Here is a 12449-nt window from a genome sequence, read left to right as displayed (position 1 = left end):
TATGTTTTCTATAAAATTCATCTGCTTTGGTACATTAACCAGCCAACCTCCAAACTGTGCATATAGAATGTAAAATTGGCTATATAGTAGACGTGTAAGTGAGAATAACTTGGTAATATGTAATGTGCTTCTAATAGACTGGTATGGTTCACAAATATACACATGACAGCAATTATTTCATCTCCTCAGAGAAAGCTGCATCAATAGTCAACCCTTTATGAGGATATTTTAATACAAAGTATCTGTAAAGGGCTACGGAATAGGATGGTGTTATATAAGTAAAGATTATTATTATTAAAGTCTATAAACAGAGTGGGTATATCCTATCACAATGTTGTTTCAGAGCATGACTATCAGGTTCCTGAATATATTCATGTAAACTATTCATGTTTCCAGAGCAAGTGCTGTACAGAGAGATTTCTTACCCTTCAGGTTTATGCACATTATTGTTCGTCTTCCGTATGAAGACACAATGTTTTTCCTATTTGCACTTCTCGACACATTGATAAGAAACAGGAAATTACTTTAGGAAAGGACTTAAACCCCTCTCCTGTGGAGAGACTCCCTGCGAACAGGGCAGGAACAGGAGATCTCAATAAATGTAATCTCTTACTTCTTAACAGGATCACATCCTTCACTTTTCCAGTTTAACTAAAAGCTTTTATTCTACGTGTAGAACAAAGTGAACATAGGAGTCTAGAATTTGTCTCCAATTTAAACTGCAACAAATTGGACTCACTTTCTTTTCTATGTATATAAAGACATACATATACTAGACATAGACCGATAAAAAGCTATGGACACAAAGATAAGCAAGCTGGCATGCAAGTAAATAGATACGCAGATAGCTATGTAGTGATACATGTAGATATAGGTAGTGAATAAACATTTCAGGTTACATTGTTCATCATACGTTTGGTTTTTTTCAGTGATTACATGGTTAACTGCTTGTGTTCACCCTATAATCTATATAAATCATGTAATTACGGGTCATCATTGCCGCTGTCCATATTCATTACGTTTGTGTGTTTTGTGCACTCATAGTTGTAGCAGAAGCTTTTAATATCCATCGTTGACTAATGCTGGCTGCAAAGTGCAAAACAGTTTTTAATGAATGTTACAGCTTGGAAGCAGAACAGTTAGTGCTAATTCACATAAAGAACAATCCAGGTCAGGTTGCTTGATTTCCTGGCAAAACATACAGTTCTCTTATCAGGAAATTATAGCATTATTGACTTGAAGTGCTGGCCTGTCATCATTTCAGAGTGTTTCATTAGCAGTCATTACCGTATCTGTTAAATGAATACTGCAGAGTCTTTTTTGCTTTCTTTTTACAGCAATGGTATAGCAGTTCTGTTAAAGTCATATGTGTGTGGCTGGCAGACCGATTAGACCTTCAGCTCCATGTCTATCAGTTGAAAACCATCATCAAAATTGTTAAGGTAAGTCATCACGGGGTAAATGTACCAAATGTCTTATTTCTTTCCACCATTGTGTTCTCTCTTGGGTTACTGAAGTGTGTAAGTATTTGTGTGTGCCTCTTATTCAATGTGGAATTAATACCTGGAGACAAAGGGGTACGAATGGCAACCAATTAAATGCTTATTTACTCTTCATTCACTACGAGTGGCTGTTCAGCTAGATTTTCTTCCTAATGATTTCTGAAAGATTGACCAAATGTATCAGGAACTACAATATGAATATTAAAAGCTACTTAGCCACTTCATTGGCTGGAGAATAATCATCTAATTAGGATCAGACAATGAGGCCCAGTTATATGTGTCATTGTTTATAACATCATCAATAATTATTTTAATTTCACCAAATTTATGACATGCGTAATGAGTACCTACCAGTATTCTGTTTTTAAGAAATGTTCTTTCTATAGTGTCTGCTATAGAGTAAAATGGATCTGGAGATGCTAGAGAAAAATATTTCAGAAAGGATTTATGGCCTGATGCATGATATAACCAACACTTCTTATACGTTTGCTGAATGCCTTCCATTTAACAAGGCTCTTTTTAATAATTGTGTTTTGATCATTTATTCAACATTGCAACACAAATACTTTCCATTGCAGGTGTAACTGCTATAAAATACATGTTTATTGGTTCTTGTCATGTAAAGAGGGAGGGCCTTTATTTCACGCTGGTGACCTGTGTTCACATGGCAGTCATGGATTTGACTATGAAAAAGTGCTGCAATATACAGCAGACGTGAGCGGTTACCACATATGGAGCCAGCAGTTTAGTCTACTTTGTGATATAAAGTGTATGACAGCCATTTTTGAATACAAAATATAATGCTTTTGCAACGATATATAGGAAGTCTTTACAAATCTCTGGAAAAGTGTTTGCATTGGTATTACAATTTTCTTTGCAGTATTGCTATAAAATAGTAAAATGTTACACTACATTACTCCCAGAAGAATCATTTCATGTGGTTGAACCAAAAATTGTGGATATATTAATATATTATTCATCAGTACTAGTTGGAACTAGTTTATATGGATTAATTTCAAAACTAATTTCAGTAATCACTAATTTGTTTTTACCTATTTAGGATATCTAGAATCCCTGGGAACAGCTCTATAGTTCCTCTATAGCATAGATTTTGCTATTTTGCTCCACCTAATATTTTTCTTTATCAATTTTCATATTACAATGGAGATAAAAATATCAGTGAAACATGAGAAGCACTAGAGCTTGTTCACATTTTTATTTTTTACAGACATGCATGTGCATTCAGATGTTAGTGTGTTGTGTCTATCAAAATCATGGACAGCACACACTGATTTTAATGGATCTTTGAAAATCACATGAATGTAAACTAAGTATTGACTTTATTTTATATTCAAGAAAGGTTGGTCTATAATCACTGATGATTAGAAGGATAATCACTGAAATTAGTAGGATCATGTGCTGTCTATTGAGAACATATATCACACAGATCTGGAAAAAAGATATGTAATTGAGGCCTAAATTTCTCAGTATTACTGGAACTGTTTAAAAGGTTTTTTATGGTTTTACTTTTTATCTAGTTGTTTTCTAAGTTTTATATTAGTCACCTTTGTACACAAGTCTATAGGACTTCTGCATAAGGGTCATTTCACATCTCGGTAAGGCCTGTGTTAAATAGAATATTTACAATCCATACTATATCTCTCTTTTTAAGCCTGTAATATGGAGGAAAACATAATCTATAGTGACATTCCCAAGTCTGTTACATGTCCTAATTTTAGACATTTTTCCGCAGCAAAATGACTGTGTAAGACTATGGAAGAGCTTAAAAAGTAGATAACTCAATATTTGATCATTATGCCATGTAGTATGTAGAATCATTAATATTATTTCTACTATAGAAAGGTATCTTACAAAACATTTTTCTGAAACCTGCCTTAGTATAATCTGGAGCCAGTGTTGGTGGAACACATAGAACAAGTGCAACTCTTGCCATTATACCTTATCTTTGAATATGTTCCACTCCTGGTTTTAGTTCATAGTAAGGACAAGTGTTATTTTACGCCCATATGCCATTTGTGATTTTCACTTATCTTATGGTGACCCATTATTTTCTACGGGCTTATTCAAGCATTCATCTATTTTTTTCACAGAGCATATATAAGTGAGGAAAAACTACAAAAACCGCAAGTGCACAAAAATTAGACAGAAACTTATGGGTATTGAGCAGCAGGGAATGTTGTAAACTAGATGCTTGTCAAGTCAGCTATTATACTATTGTTTTTCCTGACCCTTTGGATTAAACCAATAGACAGTCGTGCATGGCTATGTTATTCCCATCCAGCAAGTTTTTTCTTAAAAGAAAGGAAATATTTTTCCGCACCTAAAAAGTGAACATAATAATGTTCCATGGAATATAGCTAGCTAGAAGTAGGTGTCCTCATCATATGTTTGCTTCTACAGAACGCAGACTATAGAGTCATGTACTGTATCTCCAGTCAGAAGAATGTAAGCAATAAACAATGAATATCACAGTTCACATCTGCACCTGATGGTGGACAGAAGGTCTTCCGTTTGCTTTCCTTCTTCCCATAGATAACATACACAGAAGCGTGGTGTCCATCAGACTTCCATTGTTTGTAATGCTGGAGGCTGTAACACTATTTTTTTCTGCTATAAAAAAAGAGAAGGGCATTCTATAAGCTACTACACCCAGATGTATACTTTGCCTTTGCCATTTTTGATAAGGGGATATAGAAGGTGAGATCTTGGCAAGCAAATGTGATCAATGTTAGGAAATTATGGATATCCTTAGATATTCTGTGATGCTGTTATGCTGTCATCTAGGTTATTAAAATATCTGACCCTTTTTGTGTCCAGTATCTAAAAGACAACTTTTTTACGATGTGCAGAATATGGTAGCAAGAGCTGATATTCCTAAGTCTCAAGAGAATAGACTTTTGAAAAGTGTCTTTTGGAATCGCAGTATATTTAACTCCTTAACCACTTTATCAGGTTTTTACAGCAGCCATTTAGGGTACTCCTTTCAATGTGATGCCTTTCTACGACACCACATAAGAATTAGATCGTGCCCAGCACCCAACGCTAAAACTCTGATTCATGGTGTTTAACCCCTTTATGTCTGCCCTAAGGCTATATACGTCCTTTTTGCATATGCCATGTGCAGATACCGCGTACCATTTTAAATCCGCATCATCATCCATGGCACCTAGAAACACTATTCTAGCTTCATATTGAAGTAGAGAATCAGAGATATCCACTGCTTAAAGTTGCAATACACAATGTGATTTTAAAACTTTAACAGTGAATAACTCTGGTTCTGTTTCACCTAGAATTAGGTTTCTAGGTGCCACAATTCCAGAGATATGACCATTTGAAATGAACACACACACCCCTTTGAGCTGAAGGCAAAATGCATAAGGAGCCGCAGCAAACACTTTGCAAAAGTACATGCATCCACTGCCTATGGTGATGGATTGACACTGTACATATTTATAACATATTTTGTTAAAGGTTTATAGAATTTTACTGATTATTATAACATTTGGGAAAAATTATTAAAACATTTTTTTCACATTTGTAGTTATTTATCTACTAATTTTATATAAAATCCGTAGATAATGAAATTATTCTATCAATTTAAAGTCTCACATGTCATAAGAAAAAAAAAGAAATTAAAAATTGTTAAGATATGTAAAGGGATTCCATAGATATCGCCATTTAAAGAAATGCAGAACAGAACTGCATAAATTGACCTGGACATTCAAGCAACAATGACCCAAGTCACAAAGGGGTTAACCTCATGGTCAAACATAGACATCAAGTGATTTCATGTCAGTGTCCAATTGTGGGACAAAGTAATATAAATAATGTAAAAAGAATACAGTTTTATTTAACACAGAGAGATTGCCCAAACCTTTAAAAAGAAGAAAACCACAGACCTGTACCAACCCAGGCTAGAAAACTATAAAAGTTATGTCCGTAATATCCGTTATGACACGAAATGTTAAGAAAATTAAGGAAAAATTATACCCAAATTGCCATTTTTTTTAATCATACATGCCACAAAAAATTATTTTAAACATAAATACCAACAAAAAATACAGGTCCTTACGCCAAAAAAAATAAGCCCTCACACAGCCACATTGACAAAACAATTCTAAAGTTATGGCATTTGGAAGATTAAAATGTAAAAAAGTGCCCCTCAAAACAAAATCCACTACAAATTTGGTATCACTATATGTATATTAACTGTTTAGGTTATTAAAGGACAGCTACCACTAGATTTACTGGTGGTAGACTGTCCCCACTGTCATGCTCATTACTTTAGGGGGTCTATTGCATCATTTTTATGCTCCTTTCTATGGTCTGTTTATCCAACAAAACGACTTTATAAAAATATGGTAATGAGCTGTAAGCGCACAGGCATACGTCAGCAGAGCGCCTTATGACTCCGGTCGGTAATAAATTATGAACGCCATTATGTTGTCACCGGGCTGTCTGCAAGTCTCACGCATGGGCGGTAGCACTTTTGTTGCGCAGCCAACTGGAGACCAGCCGGGCTTCCTTGCGCAGCCACGCTGGTCTCCAGTTGGCTGCGCAAGAACAGTGCTACCGCCCATGCGTGAGACTTGCAGACAGCTGGCTCATTAACATATTTTAAAAAGTGGTTTTGTTGGATAAATGGACCTTAGAAAGGAGCACAAAAACAATGTAGAAGACCCCCTAATATAACGAGCATGACAGTGTGGCAATCTACCACCACCAATTAATCTGGTGGTAGATGTCCTTTAAGGTTCCACAATAAATGCAGAAAATTTTGATGATTTGCATTCTTTTTTTAAAAAAAAATATTCTATGGAGAAAGGGTTAATGAAAGTTTATCAGTAGGACACATGAACCCAAAATTGTGCTATTAAAAACTACATTTTGTTCCAAAAAAACCAAGATGCAGCTATACAGCTATAAGGACATAAAAAATGTCATAGATTGTAAATAGACATTATCAAAAAAAATAGAGAATGGCCTTGTCACTGAAGTGGAAAACGGGGGCGGAGATAAGGGTTTAAGAGGGTAATGATGGATATAGATCTTTACAGCAACATTGTAACAATTATATAAATGGCACTCTATGTAGTCATGTGTTAGGAGTTGCAGCTTATGTCAGGTACGGTCAGCTAGGTTTTGCAGAAATATCTTCTTCAATCTTTTTTTAATGACTTTGGACACTGTAAATACTGCTAGAAATGTGATAGATGTTGTAGCATGTGTATGAGCTAAATATGTGATACTCTATTTCCTCTCCTATTTCTCACAGAAAACCTACAGAGACTTCAGGCTACAGGGAGTGCTGGATGGCACGTTAAATAATAAGACATATGAGACTATTCACAACCGTTTAACTATGGAAGAGGCTACAATGGCTGTGTCTGATAGGGGAGGACTCCAGGGAATTTCCATGAAGGACAGTGATGATGAAGAAGAGTGACGGCTTAGTGTTTCTGTTTTCATACTGGTCCATTTATTTTACTTTTGTTTGTAAATATTTTACCCTATTTACTGTTTATTCCGCATTAAAATAGAAACTTTTATATAGCCGTTTCCACATTTACAATGCAATTTAATAGCCAAGGAATTTTAGTTATTAAAAGATTAGAGAACATTGGTGTATGATTTGGGGGGTCAGTGTCCTACAGATAATTGCTTTAACTATTTAATCAAAAAAGGAGCCACCCCAAAAAAAGAGTTTTAAAAAATTCTATTCTCTCTACATTAAATGACATCTATCACCAGATAACTGGTTATAGAACGTCGTAATTAGACTGCTCGTTCTGTCTATGGGACGGGGGACTGTATTTAAGGTGTTTTCTTGCCTCTTTGTTAACAAAATATGAACTTTGTAAAAGTGCCGGAGGCGCTCAGGCGGAGAGTGCCTGGCCGGCGTCAGCAGGAGGTTTGCATAATTTAAAGTCCAGGGAAGCGGAGAGGCGCTCAGGCACCATCAGCCTGAGTACTTCCGGCCCATTTACAAAGTTCATATTTTGTTAATAAAGAGGCAAGAAAATGTCTTAAAAGCAGTCCTCCATCCCCTAAACCGAACAAGCAGTCTAATTAGGACACTATCAGTAATCTGATGATAGATGCCCTCTAAGCGTCCTAACAATGCACTGCCCTTTCACAGGGAAATCAGAAAAACCTTTGCATCTTTGGGGTCTGTACACCATTTTTCTTTTGTGTGTGTTGTTTTTACTGTTTTATATGTTGCAGGAGCCATAATGAAACTCTGATTTCATCAACCCATTAATTCTAACCATTTTGTATTTATATAGTATTTAATAAAGTTTGATAACTGTTTACATAAGTAGCCATCATAATTGACTAAACTGCTTATAATCTTACCTTAGTAAAATGTAGATTTTCTACAATAAATGTTTGTGGAAATATAAAAAAAATGAATGGTCGCAATGTATGTACAGATAAAAAATGTGTCATCTTTCAGGTGTAGATGTGAATACAGGAGGGAAAGCTGGTTTACACAAACTGCTAAAAGTAGGAGGGAAAGGTGGATAAATCAGGGCAAATGAACAATTCTTTTAACCCCTTATCACCGACACTAGTTTTCAGCTCAATGACCAGACTCGATTTTTCAAATCTGACATGTCTCACGATAATTGGTTATAACTTCGGAACGCTTTAACATATCCTGGTGATTTTGAGAATGTTTTCTCGTGACACATTGTACTTCATGTTAGTTATAAAATTTAAGTGATACGTTTTGCGTTTCGTTCTGAAAAAAAGTGAAAATTTGGCAAAAGTTTGTAAAAATTCTTCATTTTCCAAGTTTGAAATGTTCTGGTTTCCAGACAGGAAGTAAAACTACCCAAAAAGTTTGATAATTAACATTTACAGAATATCTGCTTTATGTTGGGATGATATTTTATGCTTCCGGTCATTTTTCTAGGATGTTATGAGGTGCAGAACTTTAGGTGCGATTTTTCTTATTTTCATGAAAATTGCCATAACTCACATTTTGAGGGACAACTCGGCTTCCAAGTGACTTTGAGAGGCCTAAATAATAGTAAAACCTCATAAATTACCCCACTATAGAAACTTCACCCCTCAACGTATGTAAAACAACTTCTATTAAGTCCATTAACCCTTTAAGTGTTTCACATGGGTTAAAAAATATGGACCTGCGATTTAGAAACTATGGAATTTTTTTGGAAATACATTCATTTAGGCCAAAACTGACATTTTCAGAATAAATTAAATGATGAAACGCACTGCAACGCTTGATGCCCAATTCCTCCCGAGTGTACTGATACCACATATGTGGTGGTAAACTTCTGTATGGGCGCACGGCCAAGTATAGAATGAATGGAGGCGCCATTCACTGCAGATTTGTATTGTCACATTGTACGACCTATAAATTTTTTTTTTTTTTGGTAATGCGATCATATGAGGGCTTATTTTTTATGGGATGAGATACAATGTATAAATAATTTATTTTGGGAGTCTAAAGCTTATTCATGAGATTTTATTAACTATTTCAAGGGGGACACAAACAAAATCATCAATTTTTATTTTGGATTGTGAGCATTTCGCCCCCCCCCCCCCGCTCACCGTAACGTAAAAATAATATTTTATCTTTATTCTCTGGTTCACTACGATTGCGGTGATACCTCATTTATATAGTTTTTCTTATTTTGCTCAATTTTCCTGAGCAAAACCAATATTGGAGAAAATCGCATTGTTTTTACTATTGACAAGTTTTCAGGGCCATAACTTCTGTATTTTTCTGTTGTCAGATCTGGTTGAGGGCTTATTTTTTGCGAAAACAGTTGTTCTTTTCAGTCGTATCATATTAGGTACCGTAACTTTTTTTGATCACTTTTTAGAACATTTTTTGTGATGGTGTTTGATGAAAAATTGTATATTATGGGAAGTTTTTCGAGTTTTTTTTTTACGTAGTTCACCGAGCGGGTTCAATATTGATTTAGATATATTGTACAGATTAATACGGACGCGGTGATACCTCATTTATATAGTTTTTCTTATTTTGCTCAATTTTCCTGAGCAAAACCAATATTGGAGAAAATCGCATTGTTTTTACTATTGACAACTTTTCAGGGCCATAACTTCTGTATTTTTCTGTTGTCAGATCTGGTTGAGGGCTTATTTTTTGCGAAAACAGTTGTTCTTTTCAGTCGTATCATATTAGGTACCGTAACTTTTTTTGATCACTTTTTAGAACATTTTTTGTGATGGTGTTTGATGAAAAATTGTATATTATGGGAAGTTTTTCGAGTTTTTTTTTTACGTAGTTCACCGAGCGGGTTCAATATTGATTTAGATTTATTGTACAGATTAATACGGACGCGGTGATACCTCATTTATATAGTTTTTCTTATTTTGCTCAATTTTCCTGAGCAAAACCAATATTGGAGAAAATCGCATTGTTTTTACTATTGACAACTTTTCAGGGCCATAACTTCTGTATTTTTCTGTTGTCAGATCTGGTTGAGGGCTTATTTTTTGCGAAAACAGTTGTTCTTTTCAGTCGTATCATATTAGGTACCGTAACGTTTTTTGATCACTTTTTAGAACATTTTTTGTGATGGTGTTTGATGAAAAATTGTATATTATGGGAAGTTTTTCGAGTTTTTTTTTTACGTAGTTCACCGAGCGGGTTCAATATTGATTTAGATTTATTGTACAGATTAATACGGACGCGGTGATACCAAATATGTACGTGTTTTGTGTTTTATATACTTTATTTGCATTTTATGTGTTACTGGGGAGATTATGGGACTTTTATTTTATTTATTTATTTAATTATATTATAAAAAGATAAAAAAATTTTTTTTTTTACTTTTTTACATTTTCTACTTCTTGGCTTGAATAAGCGATCATCCGATCGCTTATTCAAGCCTTTACACTGCAATACACTTGTATTGCAGTGTATAGTGAAAGTAACTGAGCATGCTGCGCATGCTCAGTTACTTACAGCCGGGTCCTGACAGGAAGGCAGGACCCGGTGAGAAGAGGAGCCGACAGCCCCGGGTCACTCGTCGGAACCCGGGGCAGCGGCAGGAGGGATCGGATCCCCCGGTAAGCACACCGGGGGGGTCCGATCCACGGGGGACACACTTGCACGCCGCGGTCATGCTTGACCGCGGCGTGCAAGGGGTTAAACACCCGGGATCGGAGTTTTTCCGATCCCGGGTGTTAGTGCCGGGTCTGGGCTGTGATATCACAGCCCGACACCTGCACCAGAGAGACCCGGTGTCCCGAAAACTTCTTCTGATGCGCCGCCGTAGAAAGGCGTCGCATCAGAAGAAGTACCCTTAATGACCGCCGTAAAAACCCGATAGGGCGGTCATTAAGGGGTTAAATAAAGCATATTACAAAGTTTACTATTGTCTGCACTATAGTTTTATGCCATTTGTCTAAAAAAATGTATTTATGGTTTAAAGTGAACCTGTCACCAGGGATCCCCCACCACCACAAACTACACAGAGTACCTTTTAGATGTCTTGTTCTACTGATGCCTCAATCCATGGAATTAGAACCACCATTCTTCTAAAAATTACTTTCATTGATGTTGTCTGTTTCAGCCAAGGAGGCGGGGAGATGCATTGTACAGTCTAGCAACCTCGCCCTCCTCACTACCACTGTTCACAATGCTAACCAAGCTGAAGGAGATTCCTAAGGGATGGGTGAGGGGCAAGTATGATTTCTCTTCAAATATTGTCGCTCTCAACCCCCTTTCTGAAGAAGTGGTTAATAATGTAGTAGAGCCAAGCAACACAAAGCCACTGTCTCACTGACTTGTTCCTCACCCCTCTCTCTGGAATTCTCTTCATTCGCTCCGAGGTTAAAGGGGAAAGTAAAGGAAGTTGTATATGTCTCTAGTTGAATTTTGGCATATGGTCCCTAAGTGCTGGTTCCATGTGAGCAGCATGGTGGTAGCAGTGCGACCTGTCGATCAGGAACAGGGAGACAGGACAGTGGAAGGAATAATTAATATGCAGGACTCACTGTGATTGGACTCACCTCAGATGAGTTGCATATAAATTTACAGGATTTTTTTTTTTTAACATTGCAGACATTGATTAAATTTAGTGGTGCTGAGGATTTGTGCTTACGAGTACTGAGGAAAATTTATAGTGGAGAATGAACAATTTGAGAAATGAACCTGCATTTGGGGGTAACATTTTGAAATTAGACTCTCACCTGGGACATTTAACTCAAGCATAAATGAGAATTGCTAGTATTGAGTTATTTGGCGGTCTTGTTCTATATGGATGGGCATAGCTTTATAGATATTGTTTGGTATATTTGTTTAGATTTGTACCTACAGATAAATTGCATTAAAATCCTACTGAACCATAAAAGAGAAACACTGAAGTTATGTAGTTAGTACAGTTGAAAAAGGACACTATCAAGTTCAACCAAGGAAAGGGTTTGGATGAGAATGAGTTATAAGAGAACACAATTACTTATTATAACATAACCGTTAATGTTATTTTAATGTAAAAAGGCATCTAGACTCTTTATGAAGCTCTTTAATGTCTTTACTGTGACCAGCCCCTGAGGTAGGCTATTCCACAGATACACAGTTCTTAGCAAAGAAGCCTTGCCTATGGAGATTGAAACTTGTGCCCCCTTGTAATTTGATTTGATTTAACGTGGAACGACTTTCCACCATATTTTTTATATGAACCATTTATATATTTGCAACATCCATCACCAGGGCCTAACCTATTGGCTTCTGGCAGCTGGATTCCCCTGGTACTGGAGTGGCTGGCTTTAGCATGGACTAACGCTGACTTCATGGTCGCTTAGTTCAGGTGGGACAGACCTCGTCCAAACCAGGCAGGTGTTCAGCAGGCAGGATGCAAAAAAAGGGAGAAGCTCACAGCCCAATTTCAGTAGCTTTGGGGCTGGAGAAGTTAGGAGCTTCTT

At 36.4% G+C, this 12449-nt stretch overlaps 1 protein-coding gene across 10 annotated transcripts in view; it reads left to right on the top strand.

Moving 5' to 3' along the window:
* Nucleotides 1-7528, top strand: part of CADPS2 (calcium dependent secretion activator 2) — a 295527-nt gene extending 287999 nt beyond the window's left edge. For all 10 annotated transcript variants that reach the window (XM_072147011.1, XM_072147001.1, XM_072147004.1 and 7 more), the window contains 2 exons: nt 1338-1442; nt 6799-7528. In XM_072147011.1, the coding sequence (XP_072003112.1) occupies nt 1338-1442; nt 6799-6969 (276 nt within the window). In that variant the 3' untranslated portion in view covers nt 6970-7528. The remainder of the gene's footprint in view (nt 1-1337; nt 1443-6798) is intronic.
* Nucleotides 7529-12449: the final 4921 nt, after the last annotated feature.

Source organism: Engystomops pustulosus, chromosome 4, assembly GCF_040894005.1.
Source record: "Engystomops pustulosus chromosome 4, aEngPut4.maternal, whole genome shotgun sequence".
Taxonomy (NCBI): Eukaryota; Metazoa; Chordata; class Amphibia; order Anura; family Leptodactylidae; genus Engystomops; species Engystomops pustulosus.
The sequence above is the reverse complement of the archived record's forward strand: the minus strand, read 5'-3'. Positions and strand labels throughout refer to the sequence as shown.